Source organism: Microtus oregoni, unplaced genomic scaffold, assembly GCF_018167655.1.
Source record: "Microtus oregoni isolate MIOR12 unplaced genomic scaffold, Mior012 000021F_ref0000039, whole genome shotgun sequence".
NCBI lineage: Eukaryota > Metazoa > Chordata > Mammalia > Rodentia > Cricetidae > Microtus > Microtus oregoni.
The window spans coordinates 4,507,908-4,535,542 of NW_024543080.1; the positions used below are offsets into that span (position 1 = coordinate 4,507,908).

At 35.3% G+C, this 27,635-nt stretch overlaps 1 protein-coding gene across 4 annotated transcripts in view; it reads left to right on the plus strand.

The window, feature by feature from the left end:
- The window catches only part of Cnot6l (CCR4-NOT transcription complex subunit 6 like), a 75,913-nt gene that overhangs the window by 36,833 nt on the left and 11,445 nt on the right, over positions 1–27,635 (plus strand). For all 4 annotated transcript variants that reach the window (XM_041671191.1, XM_041671190.1, XM_041671193.1 and 1 more), the window contains exons 5-10: positions 3,980–4,069; positions 10,367–10,435; positions 14,237–14,394; positions 17,467–17,621; positions 24,197–24,348; positions 26,032–26,259. In XM_041671191.1, the coding sequence (XP_041527125.1) occupies positions 3,980–4,069; positions 10,367–10,435; positions 14,237–14,394; positions 17,467–17,621; positions 24,197–24,348; positions 26,032–26,259 (852 nt within the window). The remainder of the gene's footprint in view (positions 1–3,979; positions 4,070–10,366; positions 10,436–14,236; positions 14,395–17,466; positions 17,622–24,196; positions 24,349–26,031; positions 26,260–27,635) is intronic.

The window sequence follows — 27,635 nt, forward strand, 5'->3', positions numbered from 1 at the left end:
AATGTTTTCTCTTTTCTATTTTTTCTGTAGTTTTTAAAAACATTTTTCAGGTGTTTAAAAAAGTCAATTTGAAATTATCCTCTAATTTTTGTTTTTGAGCAATTTCTCATTATTTTGCTCATCATGGCCCTGAGCATGTAATCTTCCTGTCTCAGCCTCCCAAGACCAGGGATTATATACCTGGCTTTTAGATTTTTTTTTTTCCTCTGTGTAACTTTGAAGCCTTTCCTGAACCTTGCTCTGTGGACCATGCTGACTTTGAACTCAGTGATCCATCTGCCTCTGCCTCCTGAATGCTGGGATTAAAGGCATGTACCACCACCATCCAATGATTTTTTTTAACACATTTTTAAAGCTCATTACACATGCGGCTGATTTCTTAATAATGAAATTACATCATAATAAAGCCATTGTCATTGGAAAGTATTATTTACTACACTGAACTCAACCACAGTACAGTGAAAATCCCTATGATCTTGGATCTGCCTGGAATTTGCAATTTGTTACAGCTGTCTATTATCACAAGATTGCTTAGTTCATTTTATTATGCTGATGAAGTGTTTGAATTGAAATATAGTTTTTACTAAATGCATACTGTTTTTGAACTGTCCTAAAGCTTAACATTGTTGTTAAGTTGAACCACCCAAGGTCAGACTGTTAGTATCATAAGTAACTGATGGCAGTTTTCTTTCCTTTGTTAATTCCTTATCTGTTGCTTTCTCCTCCCTTACTTCAGCTCATAACTTATTATTGCTTTGTATGTTTTACAGATTTTTTTTATTATAACTGCACCTTTAAGTAAACATAACAATTCAAAAGTCAGAATTTTACCTTGTACTGTGGTTATGTGTTAGTGTTACAGTTTTTCTTCTTGCTTTAGAGAACTTTCAAAAGTAATTTTGTATTGTGGGCACTGAAATCCTTACTCAGGGTTTGAGATTTTCTTTAAATGCCTGGAGCCGATAAATCTTCCTTCTTTGCTTTGTGATTCTGTTGGAACACACTTTCATTACTAAGTTGGAACTTTATAACAGTCTGTTAGCTTTGTTTCCTGACTGGGCATAGTTTCAAGGTTAGAGGTGAAACTTGAGCTGTTTTTCATTCCTTGCTGTATATATAGCCCTTTTCATGTGAGTGGTCTTTTAAACTGCCAGGAAATATCAAACGTTTTCAAGCCCCTATGGATATTGAATTCTCAAGATTTTCATTTGTTTAGCCTATTGTTTGTTCTACCTCTGCCATCTCCCCTATTCACACAATTAAAATTTGTCAGTAATGTGACATTAATAGTTTTCTCTACCCTCTTACTAGAGCATGTGGGGAGATCCCTCAACTGTGGACAACAGTCAGAGAAACACAGTACAGACCAGATAGTAACTAGTCCTTATGAGATGAAACTGAAAGAGCTTCAGTTGGACTGCTCTGGCAATGCAGGATCAGAAATAAAGACAACAAAAATCATTTTTCTTAATCAAATTCTTTTTTTTTTCTGAAATGAATTCTTTCTGGGTGCTGGAGCCATTTGAAAAATTTCTCAAGATCTCAAATAGAGTATGTATTGCTTGTAGAAAGGAGTATATTCTTAGAAATACGCTTTTAGGCAACTTCATCTTTGTGTGACTATCATAGAATGTATTTTTTGTTGTTGTTTTTGTTTTTGTTTTCCTGGAACTCACTCTGCAGCCCAGGCTGGCCTCAAACTCACAGATAACCGCCTGCCTCTGCCTCCAAGTGCTGGGATTAAAGGCATGTTCCACCCGTCCGGCCCTAAAATGTATTTTTATAAGCCTAGATGATGAGGTTAGGAACTCTATTTCATCTCTTACTTCAGTCCAAGAACATGGTAAATACGAAATGATGAAGTTGCTGTGATGTAATAGGGCCTGTATTTTACAATAAACTTTTAATGTGTGTAAATAGTCTTGTATAATGTAATACATGGGCAAGCAACAGTTTTTATTGTCATTAAATATTATATACTCTACATAATTATATATCCTGTAATCTTAAGCAACTGATAACACTGGCTTTTTTAATACCAACATCACTACAAATACCTGAATAATGAATAATAAATACTTCATGCTTCAGTGATATGAAGGCAATGTTGCATGGTGATAAAATGTTTTCAACTCCATTGTAATCTTAAAGCACCACTATTACATGTCATTGTTTCTTGACAAAATGTCATTATGGAGTATATGTACTTTGTTATATATAGTTATATATCTTTATGTATATATAATTATATGTCTAATGTATAGCTATATATACATATATAACTATATATAAATTTGCTACTCTTGCATTGAGACAGTGGATTGGATTACCAGTTATTGGTTGCACCTTTCACTCATTTTACATTTTGGAGCAGAAACCAAAGGTTTCATTTTTTTTTTCCTCTAGAACTCTAATGTATAAGCTCTCTCTCTTTTTAAAATTTTATATCTTTTACTATTTGATATTCAGGATTTTGAGACCCATTTATATCTTTTTAGTAATTCCCTTGAATCTATTTTCCTTCTTTCTTGAGTTTTCCTGTCAGTAAGTCTGTCAAAGTTTTCCTCTTGTGGTATATAAGTTATAATGACATGCTGCAAAGTACCCTAGTATTTATGAATCCAGCTTGACTGGCTGTGTGCTTGAAAACTGTACTCAGATGAAGGTACAGAGCATTTCCATCACCCTTTCCCCTTTGAAACTAACTGAAAACTGCCAACCAGACCTACAGCATAGACACATCCTTTTATACTTCAGCAATATATGAAATTTCCAAGAACTATACATTCTCCTAACATGGTCATTATTTTTTTTAATTGCATTTTGATGGGTAAATGAACTACTGATGGTTTATTTTAGGTTTGGAACTCCATGTCTAGACCTTTGATGAGTTTTACTTTTCTGGGTCTGAATGCTAGAAAATTGTATGTTTCCATTAATCAATGCTTCCTTCACTTATACAGTCTGTTACAGGTGTTTTGATACATTTCTCAATACTCAAGATATTTTTGATCACTGTTACAACAAAACTTTCCTCCCACATTTCACCTGTTACCTTGGCAACAATTTTCTTCTTATTTCAAATCTTCTCATTTTCTTCATGTAATGTGTTAATAAAATTTTCCAGCCAGGTTGTAGTAGCGCACACCTTTAATTCCAGCACTTGGGAAGCAGAGGCAGGCAGCAGATCTCTATGAATTACAAGAATTAGTGTCAGGACAGCCTCTAAAGCTACAGAGAAACCCTGCATCGAAAAAAAAAAATCCAAGGATTCCTCTTACTTAAAGCATTTTTTTATTTTACATTTATTTATTTGTGTAGAAGGGAGATACATGTTTTAGTCACAGGAGTTGGTTTTTGTCTTCTACCAAGTAGTTCCTGTGGCTCAAACTCAGATAAAACTCAGGTTTGGTAGCAAACAAGCACTGGCCTGAGACTTTTTGGTTTTTTTGAGACAGGGTTTCTCTGTAGCTTTTTAGAGCCTATTCTGGAACCAGCTCTTGTAGACCAGACTGGCCTCGAACTCACAGAGATCCGCCTGCCTCTGCCTCCTGAGTGCTGGGATTAAAGGTGTGTGCCACCACCGCCCGGCTTTTGAGACATCTTTTTTATGATATCATTCATTCCTTTTTAGAGAGGATGGTTATGTTTTATTTAGCAGTCTATCTTTAAAGATAATGTAGACTATAAGATAATTTCAAAATAAATAATGATTAATATGTATGTATTTATGTATACACATGTATATATTTCTTTTTGACAAGTGCAGATTTAAGGCTCATGCGCTGAAATCTGGAAATAACTCTTTTAAAGTTATTATTTATGGCTATCTAAAGTTTTTTCTTTATATTCATAAAATTTTCTTTAGATGTGTGTCAAAGATAAACAATAAAATTCAGCTTCGGAAATTAGTATGTTGTTACATAACGTATGCCCTGAAATTGTAATTGTCTCGTTTTATTTTTGTTTTCTGTTTAAGGCAATCCTTTATCACAGGATATTATGAGCTTATACCAGGACCCAGATGGAACCCGAAAGCTACTGAACTTCATGCTTGACAATCTTGCAGGTAACTCAGAGCAGTGAACTCTATAGATGTTATCAGTAACTGATATATCACAAATTGCTTTTATAATGGCTATATGTTTAGAATTTCTGCCTTTGCCTGTTGCATGCAGGACTTTTTTTTTCATGTATGAGTACTTTCTGTTTATGAAGCAATGTGGTAGTAGTTTTAATTTCACTATCTAATAGGAAGTTTTACACTTTTAAAATGATCTATTTTTATTATGATTGTTACTAATACTACTGAGACATAGTCTTACTGTGTAACCCTGGTTGGTCTGGACATTATAATGATTACCAGACTGACCTCAAACTCACAAGAGATCTATTTGCCTCTGTCACCCAAGGGTTGGAATTATTCATATATACCACATATGTGGAGGTGTCAAAAGAGGCCAGAACAGGGTGTCAGATTTCCTGGAGCTAGTCATAGTTGTGAGCTGTCTGATATTAAAAGCTAGACAGCAAACCGAGGTCCTTTGGAAGAGCAACAAGTGCTCTTAACTGCAGAACCATCTCTCTGTCTCCAGGATCTTTACATTTTACAAGTATAGACTTTGAGATACAAATGGCTAGTGATTGCAAGTCTATGAATCACGATTGTCTTACTCTTTTAATCACTAAGATAGTTATTAGTAACTTGAATTTAGTGAGATGACCTGCAACCTTGCTCACATATTTTTAATGAAAAAGATTGCTATTAGTAGTGCCTAGACAAGATGATTTTGACTTTATGTAAAAGTTTTCCTGTTGCAATCTGTAAGAGGAGGGCCTGCTTGTTTGTCCTGGTTGCCTGGCTATCTTAGCCCTGAAATAACCACACAGAAACTGTATTAAGTAAATCACTGCTTGGCCCATTAGCTCTAGTTTTTTATTGGTTAATTCTTACATCTTAATTTAACCCATTTCTATTAATCTGTATATTACTATGTGGCAGTGGCTTACTAGGTAAAATTCTAACCGGCGTCTTTCTCAGGTGGAGGATCCATGGTGTCTCTCTCTGACTCTAACCTTCTTTCTCCCAGCATTCCGTTCTGTCTTCCCTGCTTATCTAAGTTCTGCCCTATCAACAGGCCAAGGAAGTTCATTTATTAACCAGTGAAAGTAACACATAGGCAGAAGGACCTCCTACAACCTACAACATTTTCCCTTTTCTGTTTAAACAAAAAGGAAGGCTTTAACTTTAACATAGCAAAACTACATATAACAAAACAGGTATCAAGCAATAATTACAGTAACAATATTTCTATTTACTTTATCTTTTATTATAGCTAAGGAAAACTATAGCTATAACTATCTATATATTCTTTAATTCCATCAAAGACTCTAGAGGATATATTACCTAAGTAAACAGGAAGTGCAATGTAAGCAACTTGCAGAGCTCTAGAAATGACAGACATCTTGCTGCCTGGATAGTTACCCAAAGATTTTCTGTGCCTTTTGGGCATCCATTTTTAGCCTACAGGCCCATTGTATCCAGCAGACTTTTCCATGAAGCAGGAAATTTCAAAGACCATTCTGCCTATATTGGAAGTTTGCCAGTCACTTTCTTCTGTGTCCTGCAAAGGTTTCACAGACTCTTTCATGCAGCAGGAACCCCAAAGGATTGTCTCACTTTTCGGCAAGTTCAGCAGTCATTTCTCTGTGAATCCTGCATGTTCAGTTCTTCTAACAAACTCCATAAGGAGTCTCTTCAATGCCCATCTTCCTCTTGAAGTAATTGGTGCTGCCAGGAGCATATGTGCCTCATTGTCATGAAAAGTCCTAAGTTATTAAAACATTTTAAATGCCATATTCTGAAGGTCTTTGAAAGATTTGAAGAATACCTATCTAATTGAAATATAGCTAGAAAATCTAACATGACTACAAACTTGACTATTATAGATGATTAGCTATTAGCCTATATTTAAGTATACATTACATTTTTAAATGAACTACATAATCACAGTACCTTAATGAAGATCAGAAATACATATAACAAAATTGACCTTATATTTGTATCAATAAACCAAGATCCATACCAATGCAAATTATATCTATATCATATCTCCCTTTAAATGTAAAAGAACATTTATAAACAATATTTGGGAATATAGGAGTAGTTATTTCTCTCCAAACTACTTCCTGCTGTTTGAGGGCACTGTTAATTAGGTCTCTCATGGAGTATCCTGTATGCTAGGTTCATCTCAGTCAGCATTTGAGTGAAGTAAATTTTTGAGGGCGATTTTTCAGGGGGGTCTTGGTGTATGAAACCATAATCGCCTGGAAGGTAATCCACAGTTTCTCCTCTTTTGTGAAAACAAAAGAAGAACCTCTTTTCTCAAGCAACATGTCCTTAGACCCAAATTGTGAACTCAAGATACCTTTACAATATATATGCTGCTTTAGCTTAGCAGCCCATACAATGAAATGTCTCTCTGTACTTAGCTACTTCACAGTTAAAAAATTCAAAGAAAACTCAATAATATACAAAATCCAGACTCTCAGTGAATTTTCCATTTTTACGTGGTTTATAACTTTTTTAATCTATGACTATATCTGTACTCTGTCTCTTTAAAGACTTTACCCTTTTATTTAAAAAGCATTAACTTTATTTTATGACTTTCTATATTCTTCTCCCTTCCAAGCCTACGTACAGTTTTCCAACACTGTGACCCATTTAGAGGTCTTTTATGTTTGAATCTGTCCTATTGTGAATCTGTAATTCTTGACTGTCCAGGAGCACTTTTGCTTTGCGCTTTAAAATGCTAAGCACTTAAGAATCTAAGCTTAAAAATCTAAGCTGCGACATTACTAGGTCAAAGGAATTACTGCCTGCTTGCCCTGCCCAGTCCATCATGGTGGAGCTGTTCTCGCAGTTAAGCACACTGCCCCAGTTCCAGGCATACAGCCCGTCCATGTTGCCATCAAGAAAGCTGTAGCAGTCTGCTCACAAACCCCATTCAAATGCTCTGTAGCTGGACCATCTGCCTCTGTTTCCTGAGCCCTGGTATTAAAGGTGTATGTCAGCATTCCTTGGTCTATGTGGCTGACTTGGCCGCTTTGCTCTCTGATCTTCAGGAAAGCTTTATTAAAATACAAATAATATACCACTATACCCTCATACTTGTAGAACATGCACTTTTACATACTGAGCCATCTTCTTGGCCTATACACACAAAAAATTATCTAGCTATTTGGTATAGTCTCATTGAGCTGTCTTCCTGACTTCTATGCAAAAATTTATTCATTTAATTTTTTGACAGGTTTCACTATAGCCTTGCCTGGTGTAGAGTTTACTATGTACACCATGCTGTCCATGAACTCACAGAGTGACCTGCTTCCATCTCCTAAGTGCTTGAATTCAGGAACTGAGCTTCCACACCTGACAACATTTTATTTGTTGTGGGGGGGGGGCATGTGTGCTATAGCACATATGAAGGTTGTATGTTGTTGCTGGGTCCTAATGTCTTTCTCGGGGGAGGGGTGAAAGACACGATGTCAATTACTACAGACACTGGGAGTCAGGTAGAAGGTTTACAGCAGACTCATTTTATTTAACAGCGAGGAAAAACTTACATACCGTCCCAGCACCCGGGGTTTCTGATCCACTGACAGTTGACACTTCATGCTCGTCTCTCATTGACTAGGCACGATTAGGACCTCTGACAGCGCCTGTTGCTTGGCACTCAGGGAACACAGCTTGGTTGTTCCTTATTGGCTAGACACAGACAGGACCTTTGACAGCTCCAGGCAGACTCCACGTTGGCTCCTTTTGGCCTGGTAGGCGTTAGTGTGTAGGGGCATGTGTGCCATAGAACACATGTGGAGGTTGTGGTGAGGGCATGTGTGCTGTAAAACACATGAGAAGATGAGAGGTCAGAGGATAACTATCTGTAGTCACTTTTACTCCCTTTGCCCAATGGACCATTTCTCCTGCCCCTAGATAGTTTGTAAACAGAGCTAAAGAAATTATGAGTTTCGTCAGAGAGGTCACTATTAGTATTTCAGCTATACTCTTAAATTAACTTTATCACAAAAGATGACTTCCTCATATATAAAATGTAAGGTTTATAATAAGAGGAAAAGCAGTTAATGTTATTCAAAGTGACTTAAATTTGAATGATGGGAGACAAATTAATAAACTTATTTCCAGAATCCTTTTAGTAAGAAATTAAGAATAGGTCTAGAGATGTGGCTGTGCTGGTAGACGGTTTGCTTAGTATGCTCAAAACATTTGGTTTTATCCCCAGCACTACATAATCTGGGTATGATGGTATACACATTTAATCCTGGTTCTTGGGCAGTAGAGGAAGTAAGTTCACTTAGCTCACTGCAAATTTCAGGCCAGCCTGAGATATCTGAGATCCTTTATGGAAAAAAAAACAAGGACTATGTGAATGTTTACTTTAGTTGTGTATATAATACATGCATACCATTCCTAATTTACAGCAAATATCTTATTTTTATCATTGTCACCAGTTAACTCAACCATTTATATAATTTTTTCAGGAGTTTTTTTTTTGTTTAAGTCATTTGGTAGTATCTCTGTTACAAAACCCTTAACTTTGCTTGGTTTATATTTTGATGAATAGAACTTTTAACATAATAAAATTTACTGGTTTTGGAATTAGGATGGGTAGTGGTAGTCCTGGTATGGTCACAGCTCCTGTGTCCTCTCCAAGAGCTTTTCCTTAGCTTAAGATTATGAATGTGTACTCTAGAAACACCTTTGTTTTACTTGTGTTACTTCGAGCTATAACCTTCTTGGAGTTGTTTGTGTAATGACCCTCCCATATGTGTATTTCTTATTTACTCTGAACCATTTACTGATAATTCTATTTTTCAGTTAATTACTGATTTTTATTGCTACATCTAGAAATCAAGTGTGGAAAGGCTGATGTAACTCTAAAGGCATTTGGCTAGCATTCAAAGAGGCCTGTGTTGGATCACTAGTGTCATGTAAACTGGGTGTGCTGAATCTGGTGCTAGGGAAACTCTCAGGAAATCACAAGGATAACCCCAGCTAAGACTCCTAAGTATAGCAGAGAGGGTGCCTGAACTGCCCTTCCCCTGTAATCAGATTGACTACTCTAATTGTCATCCTAGAACCTTCATCCCATAACTGATGGACGCAGATACAGAGATCCGCAGCTAATCACTGGGCCTAACTCCCAGAGGCCAGTCATAGAGAGGGAGGAGGGATTATATGAGCAAAGGGGTCAAGATCATGTTGGGGAAACCCACAGGATCAGTTGATGTGAACTGGTGGGATCTCATTGATTCTGAACTGAACCAGGGAACCTGCATAGGACCAGACTAGGGCCTCTGAATGTGAGTAACAGCTCTGTGACTTGAGCAGTCTATAGGGCCACTGGCAATGGGACCAGGATTTATCCCCAGTGTATGAACTGGCTTTTTGGAGCCCATTTTCTAGGGAGGGATATCTTTCACAGCCTAGATACAGTGGGGGGGAGGGGGGGACTTGGTCCCCTACCTCAGCTTGATATGCTAGACTTTGTTGACTCCCCGTAGGAGGCCTTACCCTTTCTGAGGAGTAGATGGGGGGGAATAGGTGGGGAGAAGTGGTAAAAGGAGAGGGAGGGAACTGTGGTTGGTATGTAAAATGAAAAAAAACCTTTTAAATAAAAAAGCAAAAAACTGAGTGTGGTGCCGATGGAGGCTTATAATCTTAGCTCTTGGGAGGTGGACAAGGGAAGATTATAAGTTAAAGGTTATCCTTAGGTACATTTGAAGCTTAGCCGGAAATACATAGAAAATACTTTTTCTTATTTAAGAGTTTTTTTTTATATATATTTTGACCATATTCTTTACCCTTATCTAAATCATCCTTACCTTTCTACCCACCCAATTTCGTGTTTTTTCTCTTTCAAAAACAGGAACAAAGCGAAAAAAAGATAAACCAACAAAACAAAAATTACCCAAAGCAAACAAAAAGTCCACAAAAACGAAAGATGGCATCCTTTTTGTGTTTGCCAGTAGCTGTTCCTGGGCATGGAATGGGATGGGGCCTGCCCAGAAGTGTGGTTGATAGACCCAGTAACACTCCTTGAAGAAAATGGATTTTCTCTTTCCCAGGAGGCATCAGTTGTAAATAGTTCCTTGGTTAAGGACTGTGTCTACCTCCCCTTCTCAGTGCTGGGACTTTTTTTTTTGGTTTTGAAGTCTTAATTAAATTCTAGGATTTGGTTTTTAAGTCCTTTTGTGGATATCATAGCCAAATAGTAAATAGGCTGATTTGGTAATAGAAACTAAACATTGGATTTTTTTTTTTTTTTTGCTTTTAATTTTTTTCTTTCAGTTCATCCAGAGCAGCTTCCTCCGAGGCCATGGATTACATTAAAAGAACGAGACCAAATCCTGCCATCAGGTAGGTTTTTTCCTCTTTGACTTTTAAAATAAATACTTATTTGAGCTTTATGATTGGTAGACTTACATTTTATCAACCAGGATGTAGATGGGTTTTAAAGTATTGATAGACAAAAACAAAACCCCAACATTAATTTAAGATAGCCTTATTGTACGGGTAAATATCTTGTATCTTTTGCTGTGGTGCTCTGGGCTCGAAAATTATTCCTTGTGCTGCAGCTTTTGAGAGACCTTAGATGATTTAAGAAAAATGAGCAATCATGAGCTTTCTTCTGAAAAAATTTGAATTTCTTAGATATTTTATCTTTTTTGAAATGAATACTTCTGATAATTAATGTTTAAGTTAGCTTAGTGGAAATTCGACAAGATTGACTATAGGAATAGTTGAGAATATTTCATAACTATTAGAGTGTAACCTAGCATGTTTAAAACAGTAGTTATGTTTGAAGTTTAAACTAGTATGCTTTTGTGCAGACCAGTAACAATTTGATATTTTTGTAGGACTTTTTACTGTCTGTTAAGATATTTTAGGTTTGGAAAATCTACTTAAAAAGGAGTAAGAGAGAAGACTCAGTGGTATTAAGAGCACTTGCTGCTCTTGAAGAAGGCCTGAGTTCAGTTTCTAGTGCCCACAGGGCAGCACACAACCATCTGTAATTCCAGTTCCAGGGAATCGGGTTCTCCCTTCTGGACGCCTTAGGCACTAAGGCTGCATGTTGGATACGGACAGGAACTCATGCATACAATAACATCTTTTTTAAAAACAGTGAATTGTTGCTTAAGTACCTTTTAAAAATCACATCCGTAAGTATTTTTATGATACTTAATTTCATTTCAAAATTCAGTGTAACTTCACTATTCGTAGCTTGGCCCCTAATGATTTTAATTAAAGACCTAATGGGCCTTTAATGATTTTAACAGGTCTGTTACAGTCAGAAGTTACTAGCTACATTTTGAACAATTCACCCCTTCTGTTCTGAGTTTTTGGTTTTTGCTTTTTGTTTTTCATTTTTGTTTTTGTTTTTCTAAAAACAGGGTCTGTCTGGTATGTAGGTCTGACTGTCCTGGAACTTGCTATGTAGACCAGGCTGATCTCACAGAGATCCACCTGCCTCGCTTCCCAAGTGCTGGGACTAAAAGTGTGCTACCACATCTGGTCTTTTGGCTTCTTCTTTTTTTAATTCAGAATTATGTGGAATGTATAACATCATCATGATTCTCTTTGTATTTTGATGTTGAGAAATATAATCCTATGCAGTACAGTTGGTCTTCCATAGGTGTGTGGTTTTAAAGTCACCACAGTGTAGAAAAACATTAGCTTGTTAAGTAGACATTGTTTCAAAATTAATAACACTTGTTTTAGCATGATGCATATTAAACAATCTGAGTAAAAGGAACTCTTAGGTTTTCTAGAATGCCTTGGATTAATTTTATAATTGATTATCCATAGTGTGGTTTTTGTCCTTCATATTCATATCATCTTTTTTTTTAAATGAAAGTCTCTTACCTTCATGATTAGATTTTTGCCTTGGATTAAGTGAAATACAAATATTTCATACTTTCTCTTCATGAAATTCAGATTTAAGAAGAAATATTCAAATAGAACATAAAGATAGAAGGATAGGGAGCTGTGCGGGAAGAGGAAGGGAACCTTACAAAGAGGATACAGTAGGGGGTCAGGGCAGTCAGATGGGGGTGAATATCAACAAAGTATCTGATGTATGAAAATGTCAGGATGAAACCCATTATTTTGTACAATGAGCATATATTAATTAAAAAATTAATGTAAAAATTAGTTTCATACATTAAAAACGAGCATCATTTTTGAACTCTTTAATCCCTTCTGAACACAAATGAACAGAATTTGAAAGGAAAACTACTACTATACAGCTACATTTTTATTATGAACAGGGATAATACATAGAACTTTATGTTAACTAATCACTAAATTCATAAAGTAATAAATTCTTAGGGTTGGTGGTTATGAAAAATGAATAAAGATTCTTCTTAGTGTGTGCGGTTGGTGTTGGCTGAATAGATTTTAACTGTCATCATTGGAAAATGCCTTTTCTTGTGCTGAATAGAGAGATGTGTATAATATCTGAGGGTAGTTGGGAATGATTTATAATCAAATAGTTGTAATTATTAACTGTGTAGTAATCAAGACCAGTTAGTGAAAAATCATCCAGACAGAAATGAAATATAAGAAAGCTGTAATAACAGCTTAATTAATTTTCACTTCCATTTATAACTTGTAAACATGTCATTGGTGCTGAGTTTAGTCTTTGTTAAACAAATTATAACTGTTAGACTTGTCTAGGAAAATCTTCACAAAGTCTTGGATGTGAGCAAAACAATAATAATCTGCCTTCTTTTCCTCTTCAAAATGGTATTTCATATCTGGAGAGGCAGAATATGGTAAACTCTTGCTGCTTTACTTCATAATGTAGTGGCTTGTGAATGGTTCTGGGTTATTTCCAAAGTAAATACAGGGGATATAAATAACTCCAATTGAAACTTGGCCTTCAATTTACAAAGTGGCCATGAACCAGATGCTGTACTGCTTTTCCTATTATTGAAACTGAATTCAACTTCACCAAATGTTACTTGATCTTAATTGCTTACAAATTTATTAAATTGGTGGTTCTCATCCATGTAGGTTTGTTGTAACCAAGTGGTATATGAAAATATACCACTTTTGAAAATGTACATCCAAGAACCTAATGCTCTGACTTTACTATAAAGTTACATCCTTGGTATCAGTTTTTGTTATTGTTGTTGATGATGATTTTTTTTAACCTTAGGTCTTTCTGTAGTTTAATATGCATGTTAATTTTTGGGGCAAATCGGGATTTTGTTAAACTTTAGTTTAACCAATATTTAGGGGCCAGAAGTTGTGAACTTCTAAGCATCCAGGTGATCATTGATGCTGCTGGGACTTAGAGCATATTTTGCAGTAGTGAGGGCATCTAGATTATTAGTTTGCTTACAGTTTTTTTTAAACAAGTCAGAATCTTATAAAATGATAATTTTATTTCAGAAATGAACATTATATTGGCAAAAAGAATTCTCTTATGGTTAAGTTTTGTTAGTTCACACCTTTCTAGCTTAGATTTGTGGCAGTAATAATAGCCCCCCAAAATATTAACTATCAATATTTTGATAAGAAATAATGAAATTAGAACCCTTAAATATAATAAAACTAAAATTTGTTTTTTTTTTTTTTTTGATTTTTCGAGACAGGGTTTCTCCGTAGCTTTTGGTTCCTGTCCTGGAACTAGCTCTTGTAGACCAGGCTGGCCTCGAACTCCCAGAGATCCGCCTGCCTCTGCCTCCCGAGTGCTGGGATTAAAGGCGTGCGCCACCACCGCCCGGCTAAAATTTGTTTTTGCTATAATTAAACTAAGCCCCCTTTTTTCAGTAGAACATGCAAACAATACTCTGATTCTTAAATTTTGAATTTATTAAATTTTCTTCAAAATTCTGATTCTAGATAGTTAATCCAGACTATTAAACAAACACTGGTGTAATCTACTTGAGTGAAATCATCAGGTAAAACTTAAGTGAAATTTTCTTTAACTAAGGTGAACATAAATGTCATAGAAGATCTTACTTCTGTGCGAAATCCTGCATTCCAAGTGAAGCAAAGGAAAATACTTTATCAGAATTTACTTTTGGCATTTTGCCATAATTATGTATGAACTGTATTTGTGTGCTTATGCCGGTATATTCTTGATACTTATTAACAAAAAGTTGCCTAATTTCCTCCCTTTTGTCTGTTTTTTTTTCTTCTGCTTCTTAGCATCATTCACGGTTATGTGTTACAATGTGTTATGTGATAAATACGCTACCCGGCAGCTATATGGCTATTGCCCGTCCTGGGCATTAAACTGGGAATACAGGAAAAAGGGAATTATGGAAGAAATTGTTAACTGGGACGCAGATATCATTAGTCTTCAGGTAACACTATAGAAATTAAATTGTGTTTAACTTGAAGGTGAACTAAAATAGTAGAAGAGCCTTTCTCTGGGAGATAGCCTATGTTCAAGGCAAAACTCAAAAAAAAAAAAAAGTTCCTTTCCTTTAAAAAGGGATAATTTTAGTATAAATTAAGAGATTTCCACAGTGTAACTTACCTTGCTTACCGAGGACACACATGCATTTATTTTCATGTACTGTTTTCTGAAATAAATCTTGCCTCTTGTCCATGTTAACAATTCCCCTATGAACGATTTATCGGAAGTACTGTTAGAGAAAAGTGCAAAAAATTACTAGTCTTTCAGGAATATAAGTTTTCCTTAGAGTTGAGTTCAGAAGAAAGGGTTTTCTTAAACATGTTCCTTAAAGTAAAATATTAAAAAAAAAACTGCACAGTAAATAAAAAATTTTGCCTTACTTTATAAACTATTTTAAGAATTTAGACTTAACCTAATTTTCTTTTTTTTTTCTAGTTCATTCACACAGGTCTATATTAGTAAATTTTTTATATCTTGATTTCTCAAAAAAATTTAAAAATCCCTTTCAATTACTTTAAAGACATGTTAAGGGCTCAGATCTCTCGGTAGGACCCAATTGTACAAGTTACACAGCTTTGAATTGGAGAGGAATGCTTTAAAGTCTTCTACTTAATAATACTGTATTTATTGAATTTTACTGAAGAGGAAATACGTATTCTTTTGAGGTTTAAATTCCTTTTTAATATTTGACTAGTAATTAGCCCAAAATATTTGACTAGTTTTTTAGTAATTTTATTAATTTCAAAGCATATCAAATGTTTTTGTTTTGAAATTTTTGAACTGACAATAAATTAGCATTTATTAGATATGACATGTATTTTAATATATCTGTACAGTGTGGAATGGCTAAATCAGGTTTGTCCATCTCCATCACCTCAAATAGTTGCCATTTCTTAAAGATGTTTTAAAATTATTGTATTTTATACATTTTCAGTACATCCTGGAAAGAAAAATGATGACCTGCTTTTTGTTTTTGTTTGTTGGTTGGTTTTAATTACATGGTAGGCCCTAGTCCAGCCATGGCTATATAGTGAGACCCTTTCTCAAAAAAGAAAAAACAAACAATTTTTTAAAATAAAATAGCTTGGTAGTTTTGTTTCTTTGTTTTGTGTTTTACGTTACCTGAAATATAACAAAGAAAAATCTTTAAGATGAAATGTTCTTGTGAACAGGAAGAACAGCCAGAATTGGGGAGAAGAAAGCAAATGAAGTTAGACTGTGGTTCAGTAGCTTTTGCTTTAGTGTTTATAGTGGCCTCCTGCAGGTGCCTTTGTAAGTAAAATGTACTTTGAAAGATAAATCAGAATCTACAAAAACATTTGTAAAAGCCAAAGTGTATTATAAAATATTCTAGGAAAGTTGAAAAATTAAAAATTATGACTAAGGAAAACACATTCCTGCACATCCAAGAACTAGTATGTTGATGCCTCTGGAATATTTTTGGTATACTTTTTTATTGTTACTGTTTACTGTTGGTTGACAAAAGTTTTTTTAAAAAAATGAAATGAGATTCTACTATTATTGGCATATTTTGTTTCTTCACTTAATACATTTTTAATGTTACTCCAATTCTTGAGTATGTGAATGTGAGTATAATTATAAGACTACAATTCCTACTGTAGGGCAGTCACTTACAAGAGTATGGCTCCTACTGTAGGACAGTCACTTACAGGAGTACGGCTCCTACTGTAGGACAGTCACTTACAGGAGTACAGCTCCTACTGTAGGACAGTCACTTACAGGAGTACGGCTCCTACTGTAGGACAGTCACTTACAGGAGTACAGCTCCTACTGTAGGACAGTCACTTACAGGAGTACAGCTCCTACTGTAGGACAGTCACTTACAGGAGTACGGCTCCTACTGTAGGACAGTCACAGGAGTACAGCTCCTACTGTAGGACAGTCACTTACAGGAGTACAGCTCCTACTGTAGGACAGTCACTTACAGGAGTACAGCTCCTACTGTAGGACAGTCACTTACAGGAGTACAGCTCCTACTGTAGGACAGTCACTTACAGGAGTACAGCTCCTACTGTAGGACAGTCACTTACAGGAGTACAGCTCCTACTGTAGGACAGTCACTTACAGGAGTACGGCTTCTGCTGTAGGACAGTCACTTACAGGAGTACAGCTCCTACTGTAGGACAGTCACAGGAGTACAGCTCCTACTGTAGGACAGTCACAGGAGTACAGCTCCTGCTGTAGGACAGTCACTTACAGGAGTACAGCTCCTACTGTAGGACAGTCACTTACAGGAGTACAGCTCCTACTGTAGGACAGTCACTTACAGGAGTACAGCTCCTACTGTAGGACAGTCACTTACAGGAGTACAGCTCCTACTGTAGGACAGTCACTTACAGGAGTACAGCTCCTACTGTAGGACAGTCACAGGAGTACAGCTCCTACTGTAGGACAGTCACTTACAGATTTCCACTATAAAATCACAGTGTTAAGAACACCTTTTTATATCAGTATCGTCACTTTCACATTTGATTATCTCATTTGAAAAGGTTTTTTTTTAAAAGAAAAAATGGTCTTAATTATTAAGTTAGTAGAACATTTTATGATTGCTATTTCTAAAATTTTCTGAAAGCTTAGGGTTTTTTTGTTGTTGTTGAGTCTATCAGTCGTACTCCAAGTATCATTGCTTTCCACCACAGTTTAAGAGAATTAGTAATCTCTTTTTCTTAACATGAAAGATTTAATATTTTCTACCACATAACCTATTATATATGTTTGTTTAATTACTAGTCTTGAGGACATGAAATATATTGAAATCTAATTTGGGAGTCAGGAGAGCTGAAATATAATCCTACTCCTATTATTAACTTTTTGTGTCTTCATGTTTAAAATGCTGGTCATGTCAAATGCAACTCCCGGTGATACAATAAGATTGTTGGATGATATGTTACATGAAGTGCTTTATCTTAGTCACCTCTTACTCATACAGAATACTTTTATGTCTTAATCATTCTTTCATTATGTCATGTATATAATAATTTTTTTTTCATCTAAGGAAGTGGAAACAGAGCAATACTTCACTCTCTTTCTGCCAGCATTGAAGGATCGTGGATATGATGGATTCTTTTCTCCAAAGTCACGTGCCAAAATCATGTCTGAGCAGGAAAGAAAGCATGTTGATGGTTGTGCAATATTCTTCAAAACGGAAAAGTAAGTCAGGAAAACAAAGCTTAGGGATGTACCCTTAATGACTCTAACTTTCTCACATCTCCAGTAGCCTTTAGTGGGACTCTAAAAAGGTGAAGCTAGAGATTGCAAGTGTTATAAAAGTTAAAACTGTTTTTCTTAGGAAATATACTGGAAATAAAGATATTTATTGTATTATTATATTTTTATTGGCAGATTAAAACTTTGAGATAGATTTGAAAATACAGTTTTTAAAATATTTTCATAAAGTAAAACCATAGTTTATATGTGAAATGAATTAGTACCTTTGAATAATAACTGTGGATTTCTTTCTGAGATTTAATTTACATAATGAACCCTTTTGTCATTTTTAATTATTATTTCATATCTATTCAATTATTTACTAAATACTTAATTGAACTTTTTTGTGAAAAGTCTGTACTAAGCATGAGTAATTCCTAATCTCACTAGGACTTCAATATAACAGGAAAAGATAGGAATATAGAACAATATACATACACATATATGTATACATATATAGTATGTGTATATAATATATGAAAGTTGTAGTTATATGTATGAAGAGGACAGAAGTGAAGCATATGACTTTGGATATGGGGAGTTAAAAGATAAACACCAGTTAGTAAAAGAGAAAATGTGTGGAAGTGAGAGAGGTTGAATTCCATATTTAGCACTTTGTACTTGGTACACTGACAATTATCTACATAGAGGAGAACCATATCCTCATTATAACAAAACCAGACAGTTTTATTTTTCTAAAAACTTATCTTTCCATCATATATACTATTTTTATGTGAACAGAATCAGTGAACTTGAAAGATATTTGGCCCACTTCTCATTTGTATGTACCCGGTTTCTTGTCTTTTCCATGAATTTTTAATAAACATGAGCTCATTTAGGTAAGATGTAGAACTCTATAACACTTAATGCCAGAATGTATATAGTTGTTTATTTTTTTTTATTTTTTTATTTTTTAAAATATTTATTTATTATGTATACAATATTCTGTCTGTGTATGTGCCTACAGGTCAGAAGAGGGCACCAGACCCCATTACAGATGGTTGTAAGCCACCATGTGGTTGCTGGGAATTGAACTCATGACCTTTGGAAGAGCAGGCAATGCTCTTAACCGCTGAGCCATCTCTCCAGCCCCAGTTGTTTATTTTTTAAAAATTATATTTTATTAGATTAAAAAGCCCTTTCTAATTATTTATATGGATTGTCTAAACTTTTAAAGTAACTCAGGTTGATATCCATTTTTTTTTTAATGTAGATAATGAAATCAAGACACAGGCAGACAGGTTCCATGAGCAATGCTGCATGATAGCTCTCCCTTCATAGTTCACACCATCAACTTCTGTAACAGTACAATCTTGGCATTTTGTTTCCACTCTGGTATTACTTTTGCTTCTTACAAGCATACCTCATTTGGAAAAATGCTTGAATTGACCTTTATTACCAATGTTCATAGAAAAAATTTTTTGACGCACTGTAAACTTAAATACTATGTGGTAACAGTAGAATGTTTCATTAACATCAAGTTATTTTCCAATCTGCCTGCTTTCCTCTATCCCTGCCCCCCCCCCTTTTTTTTAAACCCAGTTCTCTTCCTCTCCTGATCTCTGTCTTTCTAGACAGGGTCTTTATTTAGCTATCCAACACTATTCAAGTGTTGTGACTACAATGCTTGCCACTGTACCATTTCCTCTTATTGCTTTACAGATGTTGTAGAAGAACTTGTTCCAAAAATCATTCCCAATATAGCCTGAAGGGAGAAATTTAAGTTCCTTGATAGTTACTAGAGGTTCACGATTTGAAGTAACACATAACTTCAATATAGGAAACTTTAGCCTTTGGATAGTGGCAGATTCATTCTTAAATTATGTAAGTACTGTGAACAATTTTTAAAAATGAGTACACAGAGATTATTTTCTTGCATTCTTTTTCTTTCCATCCTCAGCTTTGTCCTTCCTAAATAGTATAGTCTCATGGACTCCATAACAGTGAATGTAACACACTGTTTTATTAAACTGTTTGCTAACTATTCAGGGACCCCCCTTTTTTGTGTGCCCCAATATTTTTATTATTAAAATTTACATAATTTCCTCCAACTCTTTCCATGTCTTTCCCCTTCCCTACTCCTCTCAAATTTCTAGCCTCTTTCTTTAATTTTTACTATCACATATGTGTGTACACACATAGGCACATAAATGTTTAAATAGAACCTGCTGAGTCTGTTTACTGTTGCTTATGCATATGTAATTTCAGGACTGACCACTTGGTATAGGATAACCAGTTCAGGGGCTCAGTCTTCAGGAACACTGTTTCTCTTGCTTTTAGCATTTCGTAGTTGACTGTAGCTCTTTGTCTGGGGGTGAGGCTTCAGGGACCCCACTTTTATTTTCTTCTCCCTTCATGGAAGTGGTGGTAATAGTGCAACTACTTGGAAATCACTCGTTTGCTATTTAATTAGCTGCATAATCTTGAGTAAGTTATTTACCCTTTCAGATCTGTTCTTCACGTGTTTATTTTACCTTGTAAGAAACATTTTTATGTTGTTTACAAATTGAACAAAATAAAAGTGATAAATGTAGAAGAGTATTTTGATTCCATAAGCATTTTCAAAGTCTCTTAAATCAGTGAAGACAGTAATCTTTATCAAAATACCCATTTAGTGAAAGAATGGAATACTTTTGGTAAAAGCTAGAACACAGGTTATAGACATGTAGAGAACTAGAATACAATAAAACATTCTAGTGATTTTAAGATAGGAAGTGGTTGCTGACTATTGAGTTACACTGTAATTAAACCTAGTTTTAATTTGACAATGCTCATTGGGACCTCAAGATTTGGCAGTACCTTTTAGGCATTATCATAAATACCATTATTCTTAATAGGTAAAAATACCAGAAAATCAAATTTTGATTGATCAAATACTAGAAGTGAGGTTTGTTCTGTCTTTTATGTCAAATATGACCTATAGTAGGCAAACACATACGTGCATTTTATATGTGAAGTGTGTGTATGTGTGTGAGAGCGAGAGAGAGACAAAGGCATAAAAATAGGTTTTTATCTAGATGTGTAGGAAAGGAAGAGTGTAGTGCAGGAAGGAGAAGAAGGAAAGCCTAGGTGGGAAAACAGTTTGGTGCTGTTAGACATGTTACTGTTATCACATATCACAGTACTTCAAGGAAATTTTTTTATGAACCCTGGTAATAAATGCCAAATTTAATTGAATGACGTAGCCTCTAGGTATTATCTAAGAAAGGCCAGGTGCTTTCTTTCTTTTTATATTATTTTCTTTTGTATTATTAAATATAGTTTTGTTCTTGGAAAAGGGGCATTCGGAAGTTGTAGTGCTACTCCAACCTTTTACACTTTTTTGTAATTATTCTCATTGACTCTGGGTTATTGATTATTTTGATTGCCTTTATTAATCTGTGAATTTAATGAAGTCTTGATTTCTGGCTCCTAATGCTAATTTGCCATCAGTTAAATGTGGAGCTGGATAAGTGGCTCATGTTAAGAGTGCCTCTGGAGTTGCAGAGTACCTGCCTTTCTTTCCCAGCTCCCATGTTATGCAGCCTACAATCACCAGTTCCAGAGAATTTATGCCCTCTGGTCTCTACAGACACTGTGCACACATGGTACACATAAACTCACATAGGCACACACACACACATACACATAAATAGAAATAATCTTTTAAATAGTATAAAGTTGGGATGTAAAATGGTTTTATGCCAAAGTTCTACTTTTCAAATGTGAGTTAATAAAAATTGTTTTATCTACTATCATTATGGGCCTTAAATTAATAAAAGGTAAAGAAATGCCTTCAAGAGTTCTCAGCACTTAGGAGGCAGAGCTAGTAAATCTGTTAGTTTGGGGATCAACCTGGTCTACATAGTAAGTTCCAGGCCAGGCAATTCTTCAAAGACCATGTCTCAAAAGCCCAAATAAACAAAAACATTAAATGTTATACAGACACAGACTGGTGTTTGCTTTATGTTTCTTCCATATTTATTTCTAGCCTGTAAGTTTGCATTCACTGAGTTTTCTTAAGTGCTGATAGTTGATAAGACTCAAGGTCATCTTTTATATATTTCACGCTGAATATACTTTTAAGAAATTTACAGAGGAATGATACAGAAAGGAAGATACTAGTTAGCTTTTGGTTCTATACTTTTTTCCTCCCCCTTCTGTTCCTCCTCTATTCATATTTCATTTGGATGCATGTGGGGTCGTTGAAGTCAGCACACACACCACTGACTGCACCATGTGTGTAGAAGTTATTAGCAGCTTGCAGGAGTCCATTCTCTCCTTCCTCTGTGGTGTAGATTATCAGCTTTTGGAACAAGGATCTTTACCACACAGAACCATCTCTCTCGTTCATACTGTCTTCTCGATGGTGTTCGGTGTTCTTTTACTTACAGATAAATTTGGTGAAGATTAATAATGTAAATCCTGTTTTAGTTGCTCACAGTTCGTGTTCATTGTTGTCTTCCTAGCTTTAGAGTCCTCACATGGCAACATAAAACATTACTTCTAGACTGCACAATGTTAAGAAATTGTTCCTTGTTTTGAACATGTTCTCCTGCGCATGAGGCATTTGTCATCATCTTTCTCAAATATATAAGGTTTTTAGATGCTGTTTTATTATAGTTTTGGTATTTTAGTCATAATCATTCTTGATTATGTATGTACTTTTGTATACCCATTTGAGATTTTGCTTAAAATCTTCAACAGGGGGAACATACAGAAAAATTCTTATGATAAATAGCATCAGGAATAATGCTTATAAAGCAGAGTACACCAATCAGAATATAAATACTAAGTGAATTTTAAATACTGAAAAAAATGACAGGCTTAAGATTTTATTTAAGCTTTTATTTAGCTTTAATAAATAATTAGAAAATAACTATAAACCAGTGCATGTTAGTTGAAAGAAAAATTCTAATAGAATAGAGGAAGAATGCTATATTTCAGAAATGTTTCCTGTATTGCATTCTGTACATCAGAAAGTAAAAGCCACATGGAGCATATTTGGTATATGGTGGTGGGGAGCAACATAAGTGGTTGTGTTATTAGTGTTGTAAAATACAAGAATATTGTATTATATTTATTTAGAGACTCAGTTTCACTATATAGCATTGACTGGTCTGGAACTGCCTGTGTAGGCCAGGCTAGTTTTGAACTTAGAGATAGCCACCTGTTTCTGCCTCCCAAGAGCTGAGATTAAAGACACATGGCACTGTGCCTGCCTCTTATTTTTATTTATGTGTATATGTCAATGTTATGTATGGTGAGTGCCCATGGAAGCCAGAAGTGGGTATCAGGTCCCCTGGAGCTAGAGTTACAGTTGGTTGTGTTGTATCTGATGTGCATGTTGGAATCAAACTCGGTTTGATACATTTGGAAGAGCAGCAAGTGCTATTTATCTACAGTCTACTTAGCTGCCCCTGATTATTGATAAAGACCATGACTGAAAGCAATTTAGAGCAGGGCTTTTATTTCATCTTACCCTTATAAGTGACCATTCATCACTAGACAAAGTCAGGACATGAAACTTGAGGCAGAAACTGAAGCAAAAACCATGAAGGAACACTGCTTACTGGCTTGTACTCTATGGCTTCCTCAGTTTGTTTTCATATACCACTTAGTAGCACGTGCCAAGGGTGACATGCTCCCAGTGAGCTGAGTCCTCTCACATCAACTTGCGAACAGGCAGCCTGATAGAAAGAAGCTTTTTTTTTTATTTAAATTGAAGTTCTTTACAGTTAAGTGTAGCTTGTATTCAACTGGTAAGACAACCAGTACAGTTGGCTTCACCAAATTTATAATTCTTAAATGTTAGCATTAGATTTTTATTCTATCCTATCATTCTATTATACTTAAAGTTTGTCACTAAGGAAAGAAAAATGCTATAGTATAGAAGCCATCATCACACATCACAGAGAGCCATTTCTTTTTGTAGCACAATCTATTTTTTTTGAACACTTAAACATAATTACAGTCTTTCAGTGAAAAGAACTAATCAAATGTAATAATTTTTAGCTGGGAAATAGGTTGTATTCCTGCATTTTCTTGACAATTATCTTGATACAGTATAAAAATAATTGCCAGATAGATTTTATTCATTCTCTTTAAGTTGGTAACTCAGTTAAAATGGTGTGCACCTTTAAATGTCAGGCCGTCTAAACAGTAGCTTAAGCAAATGAATTTTCACCTACATCAGGCAGTCTAGAAATAGAACTGGCTCAGCTGTTTCTCCATCCTTACAAGATTGGCTTTTACCCATCTGCTTGGTTCACACTTGATTATTAATCCTTTATATACTAGCTAAAAGGGGAAAAGACATAAATTGATGAGGGGGATATATATTTCATCTTTTCTAGATGTGACCTCAATAAAGTGTTTATAAAAGTCAAATTTCTTATTTCCAGAATTATATCACATGGCCATTTGAAACTAGAAAGTGAAAGAGATTACCAGTGTCTGTACTCATGTCCACTCCCACTTTTAATGTCTTAGCATGGCAGTATAACTACCTAAGTCATCTAAATATGTGTGCCTTTTAGATTTACATTGGTGCAGAAGCATACAGTGGAATTCAACCAGGTAGCAATGGCGAATTCAGATGGCTCTGAAGCAATGCTGAACCGAGTGATGACAAAAGATAACATTGGTGTGGCTGTGGTCTTGGAGGTCCACAAGGAGCTCTTCGGAACAGGTGAGTGTCTTCTAAACAGTGTTAAAGATAAAGATCCTAGACTTCCTTATCTCATAACAAAAGAACAAAACCTTATTTATTACAAAATTAGTTTCTTTTGAGAACTGTTGATGGAGATGAACAAGAAAATAATATTAATTATATAAATTATCACTTATTTCTTATGATTTCATGACATAGTCTATAGTTTCTATTATTACTTTTACTTACAAGGTAATACCTGCCTTTTTTTTTTTAACATACTATTAGTTGAAAAAGTTTTTTGAAATAGGGATGTTTTAGTTAACGATGAATTAGAAATTACAATGACTTAGTCCTCTCCAGTGTAGCTTTAGCTTCATGAGTATGAACCCTTTGTTTTTAAGGTTAAATAGTTGGCTTGTTTTCTTTATTTTCTTTGTTAAATCTCAAGGCTTTGTTAGGGTGAGAACGACATCTTTTATCTATGTGATTCTTCCAGGGTTTTTAGATTATTTATAGCTTCCCTGACAATCAGAAATTCATTGTGTACTTGGCATTATCAAGATCTTTTGTTAGCCTCTCTCCTGCCTGCCTCAGAGCACTTTATTACTTATTAATGTTTCAGGCAAGAACAAGGTGGTGGTAAGACCACATCAGAGCACTTCTATTCCTGTGCTGCCTGTGGAATAAAAGACTGTCTTGAGTACTAGTTTGAATTATTCAGACTATACATTTTGTTAGATTTCTTCTTTCTACAGTTCTTCAGTTTATTGATCATTAAACAAAATCAGCCTTTAATGTAAGATTTCATGTTTACTTCTTTTTGGGAATTTATTTGGGTAGCAGATTTGCTTCCTTATTTTATTTTCTGTAGTTTCCCACAATGTTGCTGAATTTTCCTATTGACCTTTCACTATTCAGCTTGTGAAATGCAAGAAATGTGAAGTGGCAAGAAATTATTTATTGGTAATTCAACTGGAAACATCTTTCACTATGTTATTATGCTAATTAAATAAGAAGCACTTAAAAGTGCTTGCTTGGTGCTGTAGAGATGGCTTAGTAGTTAAGAGCATGCATTGTTTTTCCACAGGACTAGAGTTTGGTTCCCAGCACCTACATTGAGTGGTTCACAGCTCCCTTTAATTTAATTTCAGCTCCAAGAAATAGAATACCCTTGTCCTGGTCTCTACAAGCACTGTATTCATGTACACCCTCACACTCTGATACATATCATTTAATTTTAACCTAGTTAAAATTAAAATAACTTGCTTGCTTAAACTAAGAACTCAGTAGATGAAAAGTACTGTAACTCAAATACCTATTATATTATGACATAACGTACAGTGTAAGCATATACAGCAGGAGTCAGCAAAGCTGTTCTGTTAGGATCTAGATAGTAAATATTTCAGACTTTTGGGCCCCACAGGGTCTGTTTGAAAAATATAAAACTACCTTTAGTTCACAAAGGTTGCAACAGAAATCTGTAATAGACCAGGTATATTCCATGGTTACAATATTAACATGATCATGATGAATAATAATGCCACAATTTCCAGAATTACATTTTAGCTTCTCAGATAAGTTTGAGATTAAAATCAATATAAATTTATAGAAAAGAGCAAAGAAGTAGCAATGGATCTTTTCCAGAAAACTTTTAAGGTACTACTCTTTAAGAAACATAAACATAACTTTCTACATTTTCTTTTTTATGTTTAAATTTAGGTATGAAGCCGATTCATTCTGCAGACAAACAGCTTCTTATAGTGGCAAATGCCCACATGCATTGGGACCCAGAGTATTCTGATGTGAAACTTATTCAGACCATGATGTTTGTGTCAGAGGTTAAAAACATTCTAGAGAAAGCCTCAAGTAGGCCTGGCAGCCCAACTGCAGATCCTAATTCCATCCCGCTGGTGCTATGTGCAGATCTTAACTCATTGCCAGATTCAGGTATTTACAACATATTTTCCTTGCCTTCAATTTTGTTTTTAATCATGGTTGAAAGGCCACCTATCTCCTAACAGGGCTTTTTCTTCTAAATTAAGGAAAACGTCTGTTCGAATTTCGGGGGATGGGGAGAGATAGTAGCTAACTGAAAAAAGTTTAGTAAGGAAACTGATTCCAAAGGAGTGGTCAAGCTTAAATGAAGCAAAATGATTGCTTTTGTACTTTACCACTCCTACTCTTAACTGGAAAGGTGGTGGGAGCTGTCATCAGAGCGCGGATGTATAGAAGAGGGCCAATAATTGACGTGATGGCTTGGAATTGATTGATAGAATCAATGCTTTCTAGATTATAATAAGGAAGCTATGGGAAGAGATACCCTCTCTCACTCTGCTCTGATCTGCCAGGGCTACCCACTAACCAAGTCCAGCTAGAAGATATAGGGAAGGATTTGCATCCATGCAAGATCAACCTCCTGAGGCATAGAGTTCATCAGAGAAGGGAGAATGTTCTCTTTAGAGAACATTCATTTTGGATAGCTGTCTCACTTAATAATCTTGGCAAGTTTCCAGTGATCTTTCTGTACTTACTACTAAGTATAGAAGAATAATCAAAATTCTAGTAAGATTGTGTATCATACCACTGGACTACCTTATGTCTGAATTTCATCTTTGGAAGACAGAGTTCTCCATTGTAGATCCTAGATTTCAAATGCAAAACAAAGAGTATAATATAAGTCTTATACTATTAGCAAAACATATTCTAAATACTACATATTATTATTAAGGTATTTAATCCACATCCCCGGTAGAGATTAAACTCAAGATTGTTGCATGTTAGGCAAGCATTCTGCCGCTGAATTATGTCCCCAGCTGTAGTCAGAATAGTCACTCAATAGCAGATATAAAATAAATACCTATACTTGGAATTTATAAATGACCAGCCTAAGAAAATATCTTGTTCATTGTAATTAAATGCTGAAATCTTTGCAAATATTTAATTTTGACCCTTAGGCCAACTAGCACCTTCTTTCTTTCCTCTGCCTCTCTCATTCTCCCACGTGTATATGCATGAATACATGGTGGTATGTTTGTGCATATGTGCTCACACACTCCCCAGAAGTCAACCTTGGGTGTTCCTCGGGTGCTAGTCACCTTGTTTGTCACACTAGGTCTCTACCAGCCTAGGGATCACCAAGTAGGGTATGCTGGCTGACCAGTGAGCCCCAGTGATTTGTCTGCCTGTACATCCTCAGCACTGGTGTTACAAGAGCTCTCCACTATTCTCAGTTATATTTTCATGGGTTCTGAAGCATGACTCAGACTCCAATGCCTGCATGGCAATCACTTTACTGAGCTGTCTCTCCAGCCCACATCCCTCTT